Consider the following 24465-nt stretch of genomic DNA (forward strand, 5'->3'; position numbering starts at 1 on the left):
TGACAGGTCGGAGTCAGAGACCTACGAGGCAGGACAGGCGGATGCCGGTGAACAAATGCCGGATTCACCGCAGAGGTTCCCCGAGTGCCGCGGCCGCTGAGGAGAGCCGGGATCTGCTTGTGGTACTGAGTGACTTCACAGTACCCGACATTGCCCGTCAACCAACAAGGTCTGGACCCCGCTATCCACAGCGCGAGAGACCACCTCCAACGGCCGAGCAAAGAGGAGATAAGTGAGAACTGCGTTAGAGGAGTCACACCAGCAGAAACGGAGGAGCTACATCGCTGAAAAGGGCCGTCACTTCAACTGATCATCCACGGTACCGGGAACAGTGGGGTTTAGGATGTCAGGTTGGGAGGGGGATGGGTGAAGTGGAAAAAGCCAAACTGGATTAAATTGACTTTGTTAGAAAAAGACTTGCGGCCTAGCGGGAATAACCGGAGACCCCCGCTAGGGCAATTCACGGAGTTAAAGAACTGCCGTGGTGACTCCCACACCAGGGCACATCACACTATTTTCTATTTTGGGAGATTGTTCATTGTTATTGTAAATTACAATAAATATATACAGTGCCTACAAGTAGTATTCAACCCCCTGCAGATTTAGCTGGTTGACACATGCGGAATTAACTTGGCATTGTGACATTTGTACTGTAGATCAGCCTGGAAGTGGGAAATGCACTGCAGCAAATTTTGTTTTTGCTTTTTTTTTTTTTTTTTTTTTAAAACGTTAAAAGTTAATTCAGAGTGTCATTTATTATTCAACCCCTCAAACCACAAGAATTCTGTTTGGTCCCCCTAAAGTATTAAGAAGTAGTTCAGGCACCAAGAATAATGAGCTTCACATGTGTGGATTAAAGATCTCTTTTGCCAGCCTTTTCTGACTATTTAAGACCCTCCCCAAACTTGTGAACAGCACTCAGACATGGTCAACATGGGAAAGACAAAGGAGCATTCCAAGGCCATCAGAGACAAGATCGTGGAGGGTCACAAGGCTGGCAAGGGGTACAAAACCCTTTCCAAGGAGTTGGGCCTACCTGTCTCCACTGTTGGGAGCATCATCCGTAAGTGGAAGGCTTATGGAACTACTGTTAGCCTTCCACGGCCAGGACAGCCTTTGAAAGTGTCCTCCCGTGCCGAGGCCAGGCTTGTCCGAAGAGTCAAGGCTAACCCAAGGACAACAAGGAAGGAGCTCCGGGAAGATCTCATGGCAGTGGGGACATTGGTTTCAGTCAATACCATAAGTAACGTACTCCACCGCAATGGTCTCCGTTCCAGACGAGCCCGTAAGGTACCTTTACTTTCAAAGCGTCATGTCAAGGCTCGTCTACAGTTTGCTCATGATCACTTGGAGGACTCTGAGACAGACTGGTTCAAGGTTCTATGGTCTGATGAGACCAAGATCGAGATCTTTGGTGCCAACCACACACGTGACGTTTGGAGACTGGATGGCACTGCATATGACCCCAAGAATACCATCCCTACAGTCAAGCATGGTGGTGGCAGCATCATGCTGTGGGGCTGTTTCTCTGCCAAGGGGTATGGCCATCTGGTCCGCATCCATGGGAAGATGGATAGCACGGCCTACCTGGAGATTTTGGCCAAGAACCTCCGCTCCTCCATCAAGGATCTTAAGATGGGTCGTAATTTCATCTTCCAACAAGACAACGACCCAAAGCACACAGCCAAGAAAACCAAGGCCTTGTTCAAGAGGGAAAAAGTCAAGGTGTTGGAGTGGCCTAGTCAGTCTCCTGACCTTAACCCAATTGAAAACTTGTGGAAGGAGCTCAAGAATAAAGTCCACATGAGACACCCAAAGAACCTAGATAACTTGGAGAAGATCTGCATGGAGGAGTGGGCCAAGATAACTCCACAGACCTGTGCCGGCCTGATCAGGTCTTATAAAAGACGATTATTAGCTGTAATTGCAAACAAGGGTTATTCCACAAAATATTAAACATAGGGGTTGAATAATAATTGACCCACACTTTTATGTTTAAAATTTAATAAAATTCAACTGAGCAGCATAACTTTTTGGTTTGTAAGATTTATGGTTCTGTTCATAAAACCTACTCTCGTTTGCAGTTTGAAGGCTCTAACTTATTTGCATCTTATCAAACCAGCTAAATCTGCAGGGGGTTGAATACTACTTGTAGGCACTGTATATATATATATATATATATATATATATATATATATATATTGTTTTTACATATCTCTGACTGCCCTCATTTCGTGTCTCTGCGCTTTGCATTTCTGACACCTGCTTTGCATACACATAGAACACACACATGTACACACAAAGCACATACACACACATATGTATACAGAAAGCACATACTTACAGATATATGCATACAGAGAGCAGATACATACAGATATATGTATAAAGAGCACCTACATACAGACACATGCATACACGGAGCACCTACATTCAGATGCATGCATACAAGAAGCACCTACATACAGACACATGCTGCATGCACGGAGCACATACTGTACATACAGAGATGAAAGACATGCTGCATAATTAGAGCACATACAGAGAAATGCTGCAAATGCAGAGTATACATATATAGTGGCATGTAAAAGTTTGGGCACCCCTGGTCAAAATTACTGTTATTGTGAACTGTTAAGCAACTTGAAAATGAAATGATCTCTAAAAGGGCTAAAGTTAAAGATGACACATTTCCTTTGTATTTTAGACAAAAAATATATATATTTTTTCATCTTGTACATTTTAAAAATTACAAAAAGGAAAATGGGGCGATGCAAAAGTTTGGGCACCCTGCATGGTTTGTATCTAGTAGCACCCCCTTTTGAAAGCATCACAGCTTGTAAATGCGTTTTGTAGCCAGACAAGAGTCTTTCAATTCTTGTTTGTTCCTTGGAAAATTATTCCAGTTCTGTGAGATTCCTGGGTCGTCTTCCATGCACTGCTATTTTGAGGTCTAGCCACAGATTTTCAATGATGTTCAGATCAGGGGACTGTGAGGGCCATTGTAATGTGAGAAAAGCTTTTAGTTGCTTAGGGGTTAACTTGAGTTTCTTTGTGACCTCACATACTATTACACTATTACTATTATAACGCACATACTATTACACTCCTTGTTCTTGGTGTGATCTTTGTTGGTTTACGATTCCTGGAAAGGTAAAAAGGGTCTTGAATTTCATCCATTTGTACACAATCTGTCTGACTGTGGATTGGTGGAGTTCAAACTCTTCGGAATTGGTTTTATAACCTTTTCCAGCATTAATAACTCTTATACTGAGGTGCTCAGAAATCTCATTTGGTTGGGCTATGACTCTCTTCCCCAAACATGTGTTGTGAAGATCAGAATTTGATAGAGCCCTCTTTTTTAAATATAACAGGTTGCCCACTCATACTGATTATCATTTCATAGATTAAAGAAAACAGCCTATCATTTCACTATCAATTTATCTGCTAATCATAAAGGTTCACATACTTTTGACACTAATAGATGTGATTATTTTCCTAATTTAAAAAAATATATAAAAACCTAATATTTTTGACTCGTTTCATTGGGTTCTCGTTTAAATTCTTTTAGGACTTGTATGGAAATCTGTTGCAGTTTTAGGTCAAATCTATGCAGAAATATGGAAAATTCTGAAGAGTTTACAAACTTTCAAGCACCACTGCAGATAATATAGCACAGGGAGTTATTCAAAATTCATATAAATATAGTCTCCATATTCTGCTGCACACATATCCTTGTTTTTGTATGTATGTTGGCTATATATGTGTCAGCCAAACTTTGCTTTAACAAAGAGTTAAGAATAGTAGGCTTGACCTATGCTCATGTTACACCTGTTAACTTCCTTGCCACTAGGATACACAGACGTGGTTTGAAGGTATTTGTCAAACAGCTGCCATAGTGAAGCCTGACTTTGCCATGGCCGTGTCTCGCAGTTTCTCCTCGCTGCTGCTTCTTCTCCTTCTGTGTGCTACTTTAGCACAAGGTAACAGTTTCTTAAGCTCTTTATCCAGATGCTACTTTAATTCTTGTTATGAGCTTGTCTTTTTAAGGTTGGAAGATTATACATCCAAATTATACTTATTTTACTTTTTCTTTTAGTAACATAATTTTCTAGTTATTAGCTGACTATAGCTATGATAATTCCTAGCAATGATTATCATTAATAACATGCAAGTAAATGAATTGGCAGTAAGAGTCATGTTTTAACGTTGATATTAATTATGCACAAAATAGGCAACATTTTTAAGTTTTGTAGCCAGCTGAGGAGTTTGTAAAATTCTCCAGTAAAGCCAATACTATGACATAGCACTCAGGCAAGTCAGGGTTGGGACTTTATTGATACGCTATGCACTCCTGACGGATAACAAGTGTAAATATTGTTTCACTTTGTATAAGAACTTCCTAATCCAGATGGCAAGCTTTATGGCCGCTAACACACAAACATTCTTCCACTGTAATTGCTGAATGTTGTAGTTTATTTTATATACTAGACCTTAAATGGGTTGTCCACCACTGGACAACCTTTTTTCCCACGAACAAAAGTTGATTTTAAACAATAGATCTTGGAATAATAATAACTTCCACAATTGGATGTGTTTAAATAAAATGTTCCTGTGCTGAGATAATCTTATAAATGTGCCCCTGCTGTGTACTGTGTAATGGCTGCGGCTGACTGTACAGGAACATGGTCTGATCATACCACAGCTCCTGGGCAGAGGAGGAAGCAAAAGAGTATACAGACATTACAGCATCGGATCACAGCTGATTCTTTTTGTGAGATAAAACATTTCTCTTCCTGTTTTTAAACAATGTTTTACTTCAAAGAAAGAATTATCTGTGATCTTCTGCTGTAATGTCTGTATACTCTTTTGCTTCCTCCCTGCCCAGGAGATGTGGTATGATCAGACCATGTTCCTGCATGGTCAGACACAGCCATTACACAGCACACAGCAGGGGCACATTTATAAGATTATCTCAGCACAGGAACATTTTATTTACACATCCAATTGTGGAAATTATTATTATTCCAAGATCTATTCATTAACCTGTTTACCCCCAGGCCATTTTCCACTTTTGCGCTTTCGTTTTTTGCTCCTCTTCTTCCCAGAGCCATAACTTTATTTTTCTGTCAATATGGCCATGTGAGGGCTTATTTTATGTGGGACAAGTTGTACTTTTGAACGACATCATTGGTTTTACCATATTGTGTACTGAAAAACAGGGAAAAAAATCCAAGTGTTGTGAAATTGCAAAAAAGTGCAATTCCACAGTAGATTTTATTTATTTTTTTACCATGTTCAATAAATGCTAAAACTGACCTGTCATTATGATTCCCCAGGTCATTATGAGCTCGTAGATACCAAACATGTATAGGTTCTTTTTTATTTAAGTGGTTAAAAACAAAATCCAAAGTTTGTAAAAAAAAAATTCCGAAACCCGTTTCCATTTTTCGGGATCTGGGGCCGGGTGAGGGCTTATTTTTTGCGAACCGAACTGACGTTTTTATTGATACCATTTTGGGGTAGGTATGATGTTTTGATCGCCCGTTATTTCATTTTATTACAAAGTGGCGGCGACCAATAAAATGTAATTCTGGAATTTTGATTTTTTTCTCATTACGCCGTTTACCGATCAGATTAATTCTTTTTATATATTGATAGATCAGGCGATTCTGAATGCGGCGATACTAAATATGTGTATATGTTGTTTTTTTTTATTGTTTTATTTTGAATGGGGCAAAAGGGGGGTGATTTGATCTTTTAGATTTTTTTAATTTTTAAATATTTTAATATTTTTAAAAACTTTTTTTTTACTTTACATTTGCTTCAATAGTCTCCAGGGGAGACTAGAAGCTGTGATTACCTGATCGCCTGTGTGTAGCAGAATTGCTCACTTGCTATGAGCGCCGACCGCTGGGCGTCGCACATAGCATCCTGGCAATGACAACTGCAGGGGTCTCCTGCAGACCCCGGGTTGTCATGCCAACCTATAAGCGATCCGCAGTAATGGGCAGGACTTATGGCATCCTTCCGCCATGGCCATGTGAAATGCCGCTCTCAGAGATTGACAGCGGAATTTAACATGTTAACTGTTAGGCTAAGTGCCCACGATGCAGAAATGCTCCAGATTTTTTCCTGAGCGTTTCTGCATCTCCCTGGCAGAAAAAAACGCATCATAAACGCTTGGAAAACGCATAGTGGGCACACAGCCTTAGGGGCACATGACAGCTGTACAGATCAGCTGTCATGTCCCCAGAAAGGTGCGGGCACATCGCCGGAGCCAGCGCTGAAGGGAGAGACACGACATGAGCCGTACATGTACGGCACATGTCGGAAAGGGGTTAAAATAAATTTTTGTTTGTGGGAAGACCCCTTTAACTACTGACATTCTCCACATAAAAATCAAAAAGCTTATCCCCCAAACTGGCTGTGTTCCAGTGATGTCTGCGGTGTGTCTCCCAGCGCATTGTTATGTCTTGTGACCGCTGCAGCCAGTCAGTGGCTGCTGATCGGCTGCAGACTTTCAGTATTGCGTCAGAGTGGATGTCCCCTCTAATGGAAAAGTGAAGGCTGCAGCCATTCAGCTACTACTGATTGGCTTCAGCTTTCACATAACACAGCACCAACATCCCTGGAAAAGGCCCTGGTTCGGAAGGTAAGTATGTAATTATTATTATTAAGATGAGCATTCCTAGAAACTTTTGTTTCTTCATTATTGGCCTTTCCAGGCAGGCTGCCAATCGCCAAAATAACATGCAAAATGCTTGTTCTTCAGGTGAAATGATTTTTAAGCTTGCTTAAAATCATAACTCTTGGCAGCACATCATCAGTGTAAACAGGACATATGCTGCCAAAAATAATGATATTCTATCCTGCTGTCAGGAGTCTCCTGTGCTGCAGTCAAGAGTGGCCGGTCATGTAACCACAATTATGCGATTTGCATTCATGCAATCAGATGCCAACTAGACATGCTTGGCATCGCTCAATGCAAGCGAATCTAGTTGGAATGCAACCGGTAGTATACAAATCACATACTTGCGAAAACGAGACTGGTTGCTCTTACCTGCAACATCGGAGGATCCTGACAGTGTGCGGTGCGCACACTGTAAGGATTCAAAAGTCACATAGAATGACTGCATAATTTCATCAGAAGTCCACCAAGTAGCAGACCTTATTCTTTTTTTTAACCTAGTGCTTTTCTAAGCCTCCTAGACATGAGGCCAGGGTAAATAATAACAGTTAGACTTATGGACTAGCAAAGGTAACCTTATATACTGACACTGAAGGGGAGTTGCCACAGTATATGAAAAATAAAAAAATTAAATTTATCTGCGCTCATCATACAGAAGCCCTCAGTCCTGGATACAGGGCAGTGCAGTGAAAGTAAATAATATTATGGGAAAGTATTACATACTCGAAATGGGTCGATACAACCCCTGGCAAAAATTATGGAATCACCGGGCTCGGAGGATGTTCATTCAGTTGTTTAATGTTGTTGAAAAAAAAGCAGATCACAGACATGGCACAAAACTAAAGTCATTTCAAAAGGCAACTTTAGGGCTTTAAGAAACACTAAAAGAAATCAAGATAAAAAATGTGGTACTCATTAAGGGTAATTTTTTTCAGACCAAGCAGAGGGAAAAAATTATGGAATCATGAAAAACAAACACACAAAAGAACACTCCAATAGAATCATAGAATGGTAGAGTTGGAAGGGACCTCCTGGGTCATCTGGTCCAACCCCCTGCTCAAAGCAGGATTCACTAAATCATCTCAGACAGATGTCTGTCCAGCCTCTGTTTGAAGACGTCCATTGAAGGGGAACTCACCACCTCTCGTGGCAGCCTGTTCCACTACATCACTAGTATTTTGTTGCACCACCTCTGGCTTTAATAACAGCTTGCAGTCTCTGAGGCATGGATTTAATGAGTGACAAACAGTACTCTTCATCAATCTGGCTCCAACTTTCTCTGATTGCTTTTGACAGATCAGCTTTGCAGGTTGGAACCTTGTCATAGACCATTTTCTTCAACTTTCACCAAAGATTTTCAATTGGATTGAGATCTGGACTATTTGCAGGCCATGACATTGACCTTATGTGTCTTCTTTCAAGGAATGTTTTCACAGTCTTTGCTCTATGGCAGGATGCATTATCATCTTGAAAAATGATGTCATCATCCCCAAACATCCTTTCAATTGATGGGATAAGAAAACTGTCCAAAATATCAATGAGAACTTGGGCATTTATTGAAGATGTAATGACAGCCATCTCCCCACTGCCTTTACCTGACATGCAGCCCCATGTCATCAATGACTGTGAAAATTTGCATGTTCTCTTCATGCAGTCATCTTTATAAATCTCATTGGAACGGCACCAAACAAAAGTTGCCCACTGCAGATTCGCAATTCATCACTGAATATGACTTTCAGCTAGTCATCCACAGTCCACGATTGCTTTTCCTTAGACCATTGTAACCTTGTTTTTTTCTGTTTAGGTGTTAATGATGGCTTATGATTAGCTTTTCTGTATGTAAATCCCATTTCCTTTAGGCAGTTTCTTACAGTTTGGTCACAGACATTGACTCCAGTTTCCTCCCATTCGTTCCTCATTTGTTTTGTTGTACATTTCCTGTTTTGGAGACATATTGCTTTAAGTTTCCGGTCTTGACGCTTTGATGTCTTCCTTGGTCTACCAGTATGTTTGCCTTTAACAACCTTCCCATGTTGTTTGTATTTGGTCCAGATTTTAGACACAGCTGACTGTGAAAAACCAACATATTTTGCAACATTGCATGATGATTTACCTTCTTTTAATAGTTTGATAATCCTCTCCTTTGTTTCAATTGACATCTCTCGTGTTGGAGCCATGATTCATGTCAGTTCACTTGGTGCAACAGCTCTCCAAGGTGTGATCACTCCTTTTTAGATGCAGACTAACGAGCAGATCTAATTTGATGCAGGTGTTAGTTTTGGAAATGAAAATTTACAGGGTGATTCCATAATTTTTTCCTCAGAATTGATTGATTCCATCATTTTTTCCCTCTGCTTGGTCTGAAAAAATTACCCTTACTGAGTACCACATTTTTTATCTTGATTTATTTTAGTGTTTCTTAAAGCCCTAAAGTTGCCATTTAAAATGACTTTAGTTTTGTGCCATGTCTGTGATCTGCTTTTTTTCAACAACATTAAACAACTGAATGAACATCCTCCGAGCCCAGTGATTCCATAATTTTTGCCAGGGGTTGTACTACACTTGTGTATGGAAATATAAACAAATTCAATTTCATGCCATAACTCACAACCGGGTATGTGTAAACGTTCAAAACACGCCAGCTGTGTTATTCAAGGATGTTCTGTTTTTAATCCCTTTATTAGCATTGAAAAATAAAAGTTGGTTGTCTTTTAAATGTTTCTATGGATAAGTGCTGGTTCTACCATTTGCAAATACATGTAATCTCACTAGATACAAATGTATATTGCTTCCAACTGTATATAAACATATCCAGTTTGTGAGGAGGTTCTATGACTTTTATTTCCACGCATGGCCACATACTTTTTTCCATGAGGGTGTAAGCTTGTTTTTCACCAGTGTGTTATTGAGGGTATTGAAGTGTGACATGTAACTTTTCACTCCAAGTAAGGTAGCATGACTGATCAAATAAGACTTCAACATGTACACCGTAAAACTGTCCTCTCATCTCTCATCCAACTCTTTCTTTAACCACCTGCAATCTGATTACTGCCCCATCACTCCACTCCAAGAACCAAATACATGATAATCTGGCCAAAGCCACACAACATTACTTTGTGATCCCCTCTATTATACCTGTCATCTACACTTAAAACAGTTGACCACTTCCTCCAGTTTCTACCTCTCTTGCTCATTGGCATCACTGACTTGACTAACTCCTGGATCTCCTCATACCTTACTAACCATATATTCAGAGGCTAATACATCAAAGTGTTTATGACAGAATTTGAATATGACTTTGGACAGTTGCATGTTTGCGAGTTCTGGTGTTTTCATGTCAGGTTAAAACAGCTCCGACAAAATGGGCATTGCTGGGGTGGAGCTGGGACGAGGTGTAGCTACACCCACCCGTCATATTCATGAAAAGTGGCAGCGTTTCATGCACCAGGAATGTCATTCCCTGACTGGAGTAACATTTCTGGTGCACGGAGGCATACACTACTGATAAGGTGAGCCTCTTCATTAATTTGGTGAATTTTATTGCTGCACGCCCATCATTAAAACTGGCATAATGAATTGGGGCTTACTCTCTTCCACTTGCACTCAACCTCCTCGTCTTGGCTTCTTTTTTGGTGTCCTTCATGACTCCAAAGACCCAAATATAGATTTGATTGTTGTGTCACCCAAATTGTGCTATTTTACAATCAGGGATATAAATAACACTAATGTATCTCATCAAAGCAAAACTAGAAAAGAAATCCTAAATCAATCATACTGGATACTTAACGATCAATTGTCCAGGGTTCCCATACATGTTATATTGTTGGCTAAACCCATCAAGGGCAGTTTCGCCTGACATTAGTCCAATGCAATGTTTCCCAAACTCCAGTCCACAAGGCCCCCATACATCATGTTTTCACAATTTTCATAGTATTGCAGAGGTGAGAGAACCTGTATCAATTACTGATTTGTCACACAATTTATGCTGAATGTGGCTGTACAGTACTGCATAGCTACACGGCGAGACTCGGGAGGTAAGGAGCGCTCTTTGACTCTTGGAGAACAAATTATCATACAATAGTTTGCAGACTCCATTTACAGAGCCCCTAAGAGCGAGAAGTGCAGAATCCCCCCTCAAGTTACCCCATTTTGGAAATTACACCTTTATGGGAATTTATCTACAGATGCAATGATGATTTTGACTCCATGGATGTTTGCCAGAAACATTTTGGATCACGCTTATCCTGCACTCTACGCTGAGCACTTATATCAGGGTTTCCATTGAAATCTCCGAATGACGTGATTCAGATGACAACCCTGAAGGATCCATTCAGTATAATGAGGCAGCAGAGTTACTCTGGACACCTACTGGCCTCTGTTCAGCAGTGTCTTTCTTTTTAGAAGAGCACAAAACTGTGGTTGACCGCGCTTTTATGCACACTTAAAAAGACGGAAACCGCTGGATCATAGGCTAGACGGCGTTCACAGTGCCTCCATCTGCCTCATTATAGGAAATCTTTCACGGAGGGTTCTGCCTGAATCACGTATTTCAGAGATTTACATGGAAACCCCGGTGTAAGCGCTTAGCGTACAGTGCAGGATACATGTGAGCCGAGTCTTACTGTTTTTTTCTTTTGAGACAAAATGAACAAATCAAGAGTAGGTGAAGAATTGGTTTTATTTTTATTTTTTCATGCCGTTCCTCATGCGGTATAAGTGATTAGACGACTTTATTCTCCAGGTCAGTGTGATTACAGTGATACCACATTTATATCGGTTACACATAAAAATGTTTGGTTGCTGTCACACAGTTCACAGTGCGGTAAAATTCTTTGGGTCAGTATGATTACAGCGATACCACATTTATATCTTTTTTTATGTTTTGTCGCTTTTACACAATACAAACTATATTATAGAAAAAAAATAATTATTTTTGCATTACTGTATTCTGAGAGATATAGCTTTTTTATTTCTCTGCTGATGGAGCTGCGTGGCTTATTTTTTGCAGGACAAGATGACGTTTCCAGCAATACGATTTTTATTTACATTCGTCTTTTTGATCTTGTTTTATTCCAGTTTTGTTCAGCAGTATGAAGAAAAAGCATAGTTTTTGCCTCATTTTTTTTCTTTTTATATGGTGTTCACTAAAGGGGTTAACTAGTGGGTCAGTTTTATAGATCAGGTCAATACGGACGTGGCGATAGCAAATATGTGTACTTTTTTTGTTTATTTTTTCATAAAAATACATATTTAAGGGTATAATATTTATTTTTTACTTTTTTATTATTTTGTGATTTTTACTTTAAATAATTATACATTTTTTTTTACTTTTCTACTAAGTCCCTCTATGGGACTTTAACGTTCATGGCTCTGATCGCTGGTATAATGCATTGCAATGCATCAGGGAAAATATATATCTTTGTACTGTGTTAGCCAGTAGCTAGAAAAATATTTAGATTTGAGAGTCCTCAGTGGTTGATACCTTTTAATGGCTAACCGAAAAGATGGTAACAAATTGCAAGCTTTTGAAACTACTCAGGTTTCTTCATCAGGCATAGTATTGTTAGAACCCTCCTGTTTGTTTTTTCCATCTTGTGTTTTGCGGTCACGTGACCATCTGCCTTTATATTCCAGCTCCGCCTTCTTTGCTGTGCTGGACTACAGTGTTGTTTGACTGTTTTGCTAGCCAGGTGCTTCTGTGCCTATCTCTCAGTTCGCTTGGTCCTTTAGGGACCTCTAGTACCTTTTTGTCAGTTTATCTTTTGTGTTTTGCAACAACTTTCTCTGTTCAGGAGGTGTCCCATTTTTGTTCCAGTCCTTAGGTCTTTTAGGGACACCTTCCCTTCATTCTATAGGTCTTCGTTCAGACTAGCCTAGGACTAAGGAGGGTCTGTTCGCTAGGAACAGGCAGCACGCTACATCGTAGGGATTCAGCTTAGTCTTACTGTAGGGAAAGCTTTCCCCTTCTTTCCTTAGTACTTGTTTGCAGATCATAACAAGTATAACACAAAATCTGAAGAGTCACATATTTATACACAGCAAGACACAGAAATAATGCAATAGATGAGATAAGTGTAGTAAAGCAGAAGTATTACTATAGGATAGGGATAAACAGTTGTGGCCATAAATATTGGAATAGTTCATAGATAAGGAGTGTGAAAGTTTTATTGTCCTGTGATTGAGGTCTGGTCCAGGGTTGTGATGACCCCTCAGGTCTGAAGAGCACATTCCTGCTCTGAAAGTGTCAAAGGTCATCATGAGTTTGTATTCTCAAACTTTTCTGGCTGTCTGAGATTTGAAATTACCTTTTAATACCAGTAATTTTATGTCTGTGATGCTGTGATCAGGGAAACAAAAATGTTTGGCCACAGGTAGATCTATTCTTTTTTTTTTATTGTGTGGCGATGAGAATTCCTCCTTGTTCTAAATTTTTGCCCTGTCTCCCCTACATACAGACCCCCAGCTGGACATTTGGTACATATAATTAAGTACACCACAATGGATGTGATGCAGCTGAAAGTACCTGGGATCTTGTAGTCCTGATGTGAGTTGGATATCTTCATCTTGTCTGTGGTCATTATAAATGGACATGTTTTACATTTGTTCTGGTTGCAGGGAAAGGTTCCTGTAGCTGGTGGAGATGACATTGAGCTTCTGACAATGATGTTTCTTAGATTTGGGGGCTGCCTGAAACATGGAAGTGAAAAGTCTGGTAATACGGATTGTGATCGGGCATCTTTTTGTAGTAAAGGTTGTAGTTTCCGTGCAGCTCCCCTTAGCACCTCCAGATTTGGATTGTAGGTGACTACTAGAGACACCTGGTTGCTTTCTTGTTTGGGTTTGTAATGTAGGAGGTGATTCCGTGTTATTATGGTGGCTCTTGTAATCTGGTTCAAAATTGTTCTTGGATGGTAGCCCTGGTTCAAAAAAGTCTTTCTGAGGCCACAAAGGTGTTTGTCTCTATCCATAGGGTTGGAACATATCCGATTGTATCTGATGGCTTGGCTGTAGACAATAGAGTTTTTTATGTGTTTTGGATGGAAACTGTCCCATTTAAGGTATGTTGGACGGTCAATTGGTTTCCAGTACAGGGATGTCTCTATCTCACTGTTCTGTAGCTTAATGATGGTGTCCAAAAAGTTCATTTCAGTACAGAAATAGTTGAGTGCTAGGTTGATGGTGGGAAGAAATTGATCAAAGTGTTCATGGAACGTCTTTAGCTGTTGCTCAGACTCCGTTCAGATGATTAAAATATCATCAATGTAACGATAGTAGACCAGAGGCCTGATGGGACATGAGGACAAAGAGTCACTTTCCAGTTTGACCATGAAAAGATTTGCATACTGTGGAGCCATTTTACTTCCCATCGCTGTACCAGTCTCCAGTAGATATACAGTTAGGTCCATACATATTTGGACAGAGACAACATTTTTCTAATTTTGGTTCTAGACATTACCACAATGAATTTTAAACAAAACAGTTCAGATGCAGTTGAAGTTCACACTTTCAGCTTTCATTTGAGGGTATCCACATTAAAATTGGATGAAGGGTTTAGGAGTTTCAGCTCCTTAACATGTGCCACCCTGTTTTTAAAGGGACCAAAAGTAATTGGACTATTGAATCCAAGACTATTTCATGGACAGGTGTGGGCAATCCCTTCGTTATGTCATTCTCAATTAAGCAGATAAAAGGTCTGGAGTTGATTTGAGGTGCGGTGCTTGCATTTGGAAGGTTTTGCTGTGAAGTAAAGTTGCGGTCAAAGGAGCTCTCCATGCAGGTGAAACAAGCCATCCTTAAGCTGCAAAAACAGAAAAAAACAATCCGAGAAATTGCTACAATATTAGGAGTGGCAAAATATACAGTTTGGTACATCCTGAGAAAGAAGAAAGAAAGCACTGGTGAACTCATCAATGCAAAAGGACCTGGACGCCCACGGAAGACAACAGTGGTGGATGTGTGGCGCCCCTGAGGGTTCAGTCGCCACAGGGGTACTGCACCTCAGACCGAGGTGTGGTATCTCCTCTCCGAGGTAAGGAAGGAGCACCTTTCAGGACTCAACCTCAGCATCCAACACTACACTTCTCCCACCTGAGGGGGGCTCTTATATGCACCAGGGTGCTGCCCAAGCTGGGATAAGAGGAGATGGGGGGAACCAAAAGATAGGGGGAACCATGTAGTGGGTGAGGGTGGAGGACGCACTTTAGGTTACACCACAAAATTCATATTTAATAAACGGCCATCTTGGGCTTATGGTCTTTGATTGTGATCTTCATCACTGAACGTGGCCTTCTGTGTGAACCTGCAGCTGATTGAGGATACACGGTCCTCGTCCTCTGGCCTTGAGGCGAGGGGCGGGCTAGAGTTAACGGCTGTCTCTACCCCGTCAAGGTCCCTACCTAAGAAGGCCTGGAGGGGAGCAGAGGAGATAAGCTCTGCAGGCAAAAGGATCCCAGGGGGATGCAGACGGAGCGGTATACGCCACCTGTCCTCACTATTCTGGCCTAGTCAGAGGGACTCCTGCTGCAAAAGGGGTACCGGCCCCCGATATCTGACTCTGTCACTTTAAGTCTTAGTCGGAGAAGCCCGGAGGCTCAATAGATCCCATCGGGTAACGGACGGAGCGGAGTCGCCACCCGTACCCTTGTTCTGTGCATAGTCCAGAGGGAGACCCAGCCTTGTAACACGCACCACATACGGACAGGAGAGGACCTAGTGGGAAAGTCTAGGAACACTCTGGTGCAGGGAGTCCTGATTGATGAGCCCGAACTACCCGGAGTGTGCTGAACCCCTTCCTGATGGCCGCAGCGCGCCGTGAGGAGCAAGGAGAAGCCTTGCAGCTGACACCTAACATTGTGAGTAAAGCTTGGAAGACTGCATCTATTGCCTCCGGTTCCTTATTGCAACGCGGCACCGCACTACACCGCACCACATCTCCTACTACTACTCCCCTGATCCGTCTTCTCTGCCCTGAGGCCCTGCTCCGCCTGTGGGGAGTAGTACCATCTTCTGCTGCCACTACATCCCGCCTCAGAGGACTGCCGCAGTGCTGGTTGCGAATCACCAGACTCCACAGGTGGCGCAGTCATTTAATCCACTCGATTAACACCAAACCCTGAAAGCCCATTAAACCTTTGATGTGACGACCCTGGGCACGGAACGGGTCCAGGCCACGGCTGCAACCCCCCCAAACATCAGACCCGGCTCCGAGTACCCCCATCTCCCAGGGAGGGCTGTGAGCAGAATAATCTCCATGGTGAAGAGAAACCCCTTCACAACAGCCAACCAAGTGAACAACACTCTCCAGGAGGTAGGCGTATCAATATCCAAATCTACCATAAAGAGAAGACTGCATGAAAGTAAATACAGAGGGTTCACTGCACGGTGCAAGCAACTCATAAGCATCAGGAATAAAAAGGCTAGACTGGACTTTGCTAAAAAACATCTAAAAAAGCCAGCACAGTTCTGGAAGAACATTCTTTGGACAGATGAAACCAAGATCAACCTCTACCAGAATGATGGAAAGAGAAAAGTATGGCGAAGGCGTGGTACAGCTCATGATCCAAAGCATACCACATCATCTGTAAAACATGGCGGAGTCAGTGTGATGGCTTGGGCATGCATGGCTGCCAGTGGCACTGGGTCACTAGTGTTTATTGATGATGTGACACAGGACAGAAGCAGCCGAATGAATTCTGATGTATTCATAGCCATACTGTGTGCTCAGATCCAGCCAAATGCAGCCAAACTGATTGGTCGTCGTTTCATACTACAGATGGACAATGACCCAAAACATAAAGCCAAAGCAACCCAGGAGTTTATTAAAGCAAAGAAGTGAAAAATGAACATTTTATTTACAATTATTTAATCTGTCCAATTACTTTTGGTCCCTTTAAAAACAGGGTGGCACATGTTAAGGAGCTGAAACTCCTAAACCCTTCATCCAATTTTAATGTGGATACCCTCAAATTAAAGCTGAAAGTCTGAACCTCAACTGCATCTGAATTGGTTTGTTTAAAATTCATTGTGGAAATGTCTAGAACCAAAATTAGAAAAATGTTGTCTCTGCCCAAATATTTATGGATCTAACTGTATGTTGTTATCAAATTCAAAGTAATTGTGGGTGAGGATGAATTTTGTAAGTTTCACTACATAATCAGCATCAATGCCTGTGTTTTCCATGAAGATTTTGCAGGCATTTAATCCATCCTGGTGTGGGATATTAGAGTACAAAGATTCCACATCCATAGTAGCCAGGATGGTTCCTTCTGGTATAGGACATATTGTTGCTAGTTTATTCTGTAGGTCCGTCGTGTCCTGAATGTAGCTGGGTGTATTCTTTACCAGGGCTTTACCACCCTCTACGCATCCAGAAACTTGCTCACTAAGGGTGCCCACACATGAAATAATTGGTCTTCCTGGCTTTCCAGATTTGTGGATTTTGGGAAGCATATAGACTGTCCCTATTCTTGGACTCTCTGGTATCAGGTCATCAGTTCTTATGGATTCGTCAGGCACACAAGATACCAACTTGTGTAGTCCTTTGTAATAGTCCTGTGTAGGGTCAGACTCCAATTTTTTGTAGTAGCGTGTTTCCATCAGTTGTCTGTTTGCTTCCTTTATATAGTCGGAAGTGTTCATCATGACTATTGCACCACCCTTGTCAGAAGATTTAATGATGATTTCTTTGTTGGTTTTCAAAGATTGTATGGCCTTTCTCTCCTGGGCATTAATGTTGGATGCTTGTCTCCTGTTTGTGTCTATGATGGTGGATTTTATCAAATGTCTGAAGGAGTCTATATATTTATCCAAATGAGGGTTGCGTCCAGGTGGAGGTGTCCAGTCTGACCTCTTTTTGGTTGTCAGGATCCCTTTTCCTTCAGTTTGGGTGGGCTCTGAATTTTCTGTATCAATATTCCCTCAGGTGCAGTCTCCTGAAATAATTTTACATATCACTGCAGAGTTCAATTTTATCTAGGGTCTTAATAGAACAAAATAAGAGTCCTCTAGAAAGCACGGGCAGCTCCGCTTTGTTGGGTTTATAATGTGAGAGATTGATGACACAGTTAGTCGCTTCTGTGTCTGGAATGGATAAATTGTCCAATTTGTCAGGTTTTGGCTTTGTTTTGTAACTGTTTATATAGAGTCCTGAATTTAGGCACAATCTGTGTAGTTTCTTGTTATGAATCAGAAGGGTCCGTAGTTTGTTGTAGCATTGCTGTAATCTTTGCTCTGTGTTTTCCTCCGAGTTTCAAATTGCCCTTGGACTTTACTCTTGATGCTGTAGAAGACATGTAAGAGGTGGTTCCTAAGTCTCTCAGAAGTACTGTCACAAAGGTTTTGTGCATAACGAGTATTGTAGATATGAAGAATTGGGTTTGTAATCCTGAGTCCTTTGGGACTTAGATTCTCCTTTTTGCATTTAGATAAGAAAAAAATGTCGCTGTCCACTTGTGCATGTTTCTTCAGAAGTGACTTTAGTTCTATAATGATGCGGTACATTCTGGTATCCTCCATTTTGATACAGGGAAAATATATATCTTTGTACTGTGTTAGCCAGTAGATAGAAAAATATTTAGATTTGAGAGTCCTCAGTGGTTTATTCCTTTTAATGGCTAACTGAAAAGATGGTAACAAATTACAAGCTTTCGAAACTACCTGAGTAGTAGTTTTATCTTTTTTTCTTCATCAGGCATAGTATAACACAAAATCTGAAGTGTCACATATTTATACACAGCAAGACTCAGAAATAATGCAACAGATGAGACAAATGACGTAAAGCAAAAGTATTACTATAGGAGAGTGTCATAGAAAATATTAAGAATTTCTCCAAACCCCTTATCCCCCCTCCTATATACTATTTGTCAAGGGAACAAGAGCTGACACTCTGGCCAGCTGCTTCTATGCAAATCGCCGTAAACAGGAGAAGTGGCAAGCTCAATTGTCTGTTCTAATTAACATACGAATGTAGTTCCTAGTAGCACAGGCCTGTGATATATAGACAAATGAGCATATGGGATTGAAAGAAGAGGAAATCACTCCTTTAAACTTCAAAGGAATGCTGTCACGCTCCACACAATAGCAGGGTCACCCCCATTTACAAAATCCTTTTGCTCAACAGAAATCTGCAGTTTTGCTGGCACAGATACAAAATATGGAATATTGGAAGTTCTATACTTCCGATAATAATGGGACACATATTTTTAGCATCAGGGTCAGCTAAGGAACATACGCATATTTTTCCAGATCTGTGAGCCTTTCTGGTGAGCTGTGGCGCAAAAGTACCAAAATAACAGACTGCAGCTATGCAATGTGTAGTCTCTAAAGAAAGGTAAATTCGTAATAAAAAATATGGTATCACTTGTGAGCTTTTGCGATCAGCCAACAAAAAATTATCGCAGAAGTTAGATATTTTAATAAAACCATGAAGGGAAGAGACCACCCACATGAGGTCATCACAGGGGAGTGTGTGGGCAGGTCCCCCCTTCGGCATAAAAGATCCATCCAAGCTTTATCCATCCATATTTATGTGTAAGCTGGGGTCACGTTCGCAGAACGGACATTGGAGTGCTTCCCTCCAGCTAGACTGAATCGTCTCTGCGATCTGTCGAGTAAGTTCTTCTATTAATCACTTTAATTTTGGTGTAACTGTATATTCTGTACTGTATTGTCTCCTTTTGTAAAACCTTTTGTATATTTTTCATAAACACTGCCTTCCTTTTGGATTAAATATAAAATTTAATAGTTCTGTTTCTTATGTCCTTTAATCGTTCCCTCCCCCAAAGCCATACACTACCAGAAAGCAGGCGTACGAACAGGCCTGTATTGTATTTCAAATCTGATCGGTAGTGGCAGTGAATATTCGTAATTGGGTTATCATGAGGCTATCAGAGATAGTACGAAGGTATATACATATATTTCATGCGTTGGAATTCGGAGGTGTGTGCACTATACACTCACTGCTTGCTTGCTTGCTGATAGCTACATAGTGAGTAATCCGGATCGTGTGTGTGCAAATCCCTGACAATACTGACAAAGTGATGCCAGCGGTGGGATATTGTGTGATCCCCGGTGTCGTTCCTGACAAAGTGGTGACAGCGGTGGTATATTGTGTGATCCCGCTGGTGTCATTCCTGACAGAGAGGGATAAACAGTTGTGGCCATAAGTATTGGAATAGTTCATAGATAAGGAGTGTGAAAGTTTTATTGTCCTGTGATTGAGGTGTGATCCAGGGTTGTGATGACCCAACAGGTCTGAAGAGCACATTCCTTAATTAATGTAGAATGACATAACATTCTTCCTGCTCTGAAGGTGTCAAAGGTCATCATGAGTTTGTATTCCTAAACTTTTCTGTCTCTTTGAGATTTGAAATTACCTTTTAATACCAGTAATTTCATGTCTGTGATGCTGTGATCAGGGACACAAAAATGTTGGCCACAGGTAGATCTATTCTTGGGTTCCTCCTAATGCAGGACAATGCCAGACCTCATGTGGCTGGAGTGTGTCAGCAGTTCCTCCAAGATGAAGGCATTGAAGCTATGGACTGGCCCATCCGTTCCCCAGACCTGAATCTGATTGAGCACATCTGGTACATCATGTCTTGCTCCATCCACCAACATCACGTTGCACCACAGACTGTTCAGGAGTTGGCGGATGCTTTAGACCACGTCTGGGAGGAGATCCCACAGGAGACCATTCGCAACCTCATCAGGAGCATGCCCAGGAGTTGTAGGGAGGTCATACAGGCACGTGGAGGCCACACACAATACTGAGCCTAATTTTGACTTGTTTTACGGACATTACATCAACCTGTAGTGTGTTTTTCCACTTTAATTTTTGGGGTGACTCCAAATCCAGGTGTTAAGGGGACGGTTGCAACAACTTTATTGAAATGAAATGCAACTGAACCCGGGGTCCGCGATGCAACCTAGAAGACTGCGGCCGAACACCCACTGGGTTAGAGTGTAAAACAACCAACTTAAAGTGTAAATCCCTTCAGTGTTACTACACACCTGGATGGGAAAAGGATTCGCATTATCTCCGTTAACTACACGGAAGATGTGTGACAACTAACGTAGCTGTAGCTCTGTTGACTGCACAGAGGCTACGCAGCAGGTTCTAGGAAGTGTGTGTGACTCACGCCGGAGTGTACGTGCTCCCAGCCAGTGTGTGACCGGTCTGCGAAGTAACTCTCCGAGTGGCTAACAGGCGGTGCCAAGGATATGGAACCCACAGTCTGCTCGGGGCGTATAGCAACCCCCTTGTTGGAGCCAGACTGCCAAACGGAAACTACCTGCCTCCCCCCGCTAAATAGGAGAGTGCCGAAGCAAAAAACAACGATCACATGGCCATGATATGAAAAGCGTATATAGACTTTATTTAAACATTTATTTGCATACAGAAAAATAGAGCAGAATGTCAGGAAGACAAATGGGTACCAAATCATCACACAATTAATAAAAGCATGAATAAAAACAAGCAGGTAACACATAAGATGTAGGTGTCATGTCTCACCACTAATTTCCTCGCTATTATCAAGTATTAAGAGACCATAGCAAATATATGAAGAGGGACACCCCGAGGAAAATCAATATATATTATAAATAGCCATATCCCAAGGTGAACATTACATATCCTTATGGTCTCACATAGTCAGCAGTTTAAACATAATTACCTAGGTGGGAGGCTGAGAACCCGCACGATACGTGCTTCCCCGACGCGCGTTTCGGCGCTGTTGCCTTTCTCAAGGGGATTGCTGTGGCTGGGCGGACGATCATTTAATTATCCCGCACAGAAAAGAATTGGCCAATGAAGCGGCACACCGCCCATATCGGAAGTAGTAGCCCACGTGTGTGTCGTCATGGTGATGCATGACGCTACCCAGTCATGCCCTGCGACTCACCGGAAGTGACGCAGAGAGCAACGCCGTAACCAAGATACCAGGCTCCGTCGGCATCACAGAGGGAAACCGAGAGAAGACAGGCATGTAGGGACGGCGGTGCCTCTGCGTACAGAGACGCAGGTACATATATCATTACATATTGTACCGGTGTGAACCTACTTATAAGTGTGCCAATGGGGAAGACGGAACTCCATAGCTGACATAGAGGGACTGCGGATCATAAGGCGCCTCTCATACAATTAACCCATACTGTAATGGGAAACATAGACGGAAATGAGTGCATCAAGGCAACAAAACATGTGGCCATATGAGACATTTATATATACCTGTATGTAATAATCAATTGATCGCACATATTAAACCGATATAAAGATTTAGCGCTTTAAGTGTAGCTATTCCCCCCGTGGTATAAATGTACATATCAAAAACATACAGTATTAAAACCACACAATCACATATTCAAAATATCAGTCATATCATCATTTTGAGTCATAAGTGATTACATATGTAAACCTTGTTTGGGAAGAAGGAGGCGCCATATGCAGATATAGCCATATCATACAATATAGATAATACAAATATGTGTAATGAAAATTACAACAGTTAAACATCACAATATGTATTTAACTGTTTTCACAGTCGCCCTATCCCAGGTGGAGACTCCCGGCACCGATGGTATCCCTGTATGGTATAGATGTGCTCACATGATGGCCATATAGATACATCTAGAGATCATATATTCAACCACAGCCAAAATCAATATACCTGCTAAAAAAAATAAAAATAAGAAGCTACAAATAGACAAATTAAAATATGCAGACAAATGGCACCAGCGCTATACTCTTACCACATAAGGTGGGTCACAAAAAGGGGCAAAACTATTATTTTCGTTGAGACCATTTGGGTGTAGGGTTTTCAAAGTCCAAATCCACCTCGTCTCTATCTGTGCAAGTCTACGGGATACAGGACCACCACGTATGCCAACATCCACCGTGTCAATACCTCTCACCTTTAATAATTTGGCATTGCAATTGTGATGTGATTTGAAATGTCTTGGTATAGGTTTGAGAGTAGATATATAATTTTCTTCAGGCGCAGCCAGTATCCCCAGTACATGTTCTCTGATGCGTATTTTTAGGCAGCGTGTGGTCATCCCAACGTAGATCAGGCCACAAGGACAAGTAGCATAATAGATCACATTGCGTGACAAACATGTGATATGTTTTTTAATTTCAAATAGACGTGCGCCCGTGGAGTCCACAAATGAGGTACACCTGATCACGTTGGGACAAGCAACACACCGCCCACAAGGTGTACATCCAGGATTCATCCTGGCATTATCCAAAAAGGTATGTACACCAACTCCCTCGTAATGACTACGGACTAAGTGGTCTCGAAGATTCCTGGCGCGTCTGAATGCAATCGATGGCTTGGCCGAGACGTGTTTTGATAACACCGGATCAGCAGTTAACACTGGCCAGACTTTTGCAAGGGCCTGCCTAACAGACGGTATCTGAGAATGGAATGTAGTAACAAACCTAACTAGGTCGTTATCCTTTTTATTGCTAGATCCATAGAGCAAATTTTGGCGAGAAGAGTGTTTCGCACGATTGTAGGCCCTCTTCACCATTCTATGACTGTACCCACGTTCATAGAAACGTTCCTTCATATCTTTTGCCTGTACCTCAAAATCATGCTCGTCGGAGCAGATTCTGCGGAGACGCAGAAACTGCCCCACCGGAACAGATTGAATCATATGGCGTGGGTGAGAGGACGAGGCATGAAGAAGGGTATTTGTTGATGTTGGTTTCCTAAAAATATTCGTTTGGATGGCATTGTCTTTGTCTCTCAACAAACATACATCCAAAATTTCAATTTTATTGGGATCATCAATAAATGTGATCCGTATGTTGAATGTATTGTCATTTAGACCCTGCATAAACATCACAAGGTGGTCACGTGAGCCCTGCCAGATCAGAAAAATGTCATCGATGTACCGCGTCCAAGAAAGGACGCGGCCCATCACAGACTCCTGATCTGGCAGGGAGAGGTCTCTCTCCCACAGCCCCAGGAAAAGATTAGCATATGAGGGGGCAAAGGCCGCCCCCACAGCTGTCCCCTGGAGCTGTAGGTAGAAGGACCCCTTAAATAAGAAAAAATTGTGAGTAAGCGTGAATTCCAATAATTCCAACACCAATGCCTGCATATCATAGGATAGAGAAGATCCTTGTAAAAAGTGCTGTACAGCACGGAGCCCATCATTGTGTCTAATACTGGTATATAAAGACTCAATGTCGGCAGTAACCATCCTAGAATCTACTTCCAGATATAGACCATCTACCCTTCTCAGCAGGTCACCCGTATCTCTTAAAAATGAGGGAAGGCTCTCGACTAGTGGATTTAGAATAGAATCTATCCATCTATTGATGGGCTCCAGGTAATTCCCCCTACCAGAAATAATCGGACGTCCTGGAGGTTTGTTTGAATTTTAATGTATCTTGGGGAGAAGATACAGGGTGGGAATTGTTGGTTCGGCCACGGTCATTACAGATGCCAATTCGCTAGAAATCGCTCCTCCCCTGATGGCTCTATCTAAAATTTTATTTAATTGTTCCTGAAAAGTGAGGAGCGGATTATATGTCAACCGTCTGTAGCATGTCTTATCACGTAGCTGATGGAAAGCTTCAATCTCATACATCTGCCGCGGCCAAACCACCAAATTCCCACCCTTATCAGCTGGTTTGATTACCACATCAGGTAAATTCTTCAGGATTTTAAGCCTTTGTCTCTCATCTCTATTTAGATTGTCATTTAAGATACATCTAGGTATCTTGCCCAATTCATTAGATACAATACGAACAAACATTTCCACATTAG

General features: G+C 41.6%; 1 protein-coding gene across 2 annotated transcripts in view; it reads left to right on the forward strand.

Moving 5' to 3' along the window:
- The first annotated feature begins 3832 nt into the window (after window positions 1-3832).
- The window catches only part of CIST1 (colon, intestine and stomach enriched 1), a 250454-nt gene continuing 229821 nt past the window's right edge, over window positions 3833-24465 (forward strand). For both annotated transcript variants that reach the window (XM_073655181.1, XM_073655182.1), the window contains exon 1: window positions 3833-3980. In XM_073655181.1, the coding sequence (XP_073511282.1) occupies window positions 3914-3980 (67 nt within the window). In that variant the 5' untranslated portion in view covers window positions 3833-3913. The remainder of the gene's footprint in view (window positions 3981-24465) is intronic.

Source organism: Phyllobates terribilis, unplaced genomic scaffold, assembly GCF_046119375.1.
Source record: "Phyllobates terribilis strain yellow unplaced genomic scaffold, ASM4611937v1 Scaffold_1__5_contigs__length_1240528914, whole genome shotgun sequence".
NCBI lineage: Eukaryota > Metazoa > Chordata > Amphibia > Anura > Dendrobatidae > Phyllobates > Phyllobates terribilis.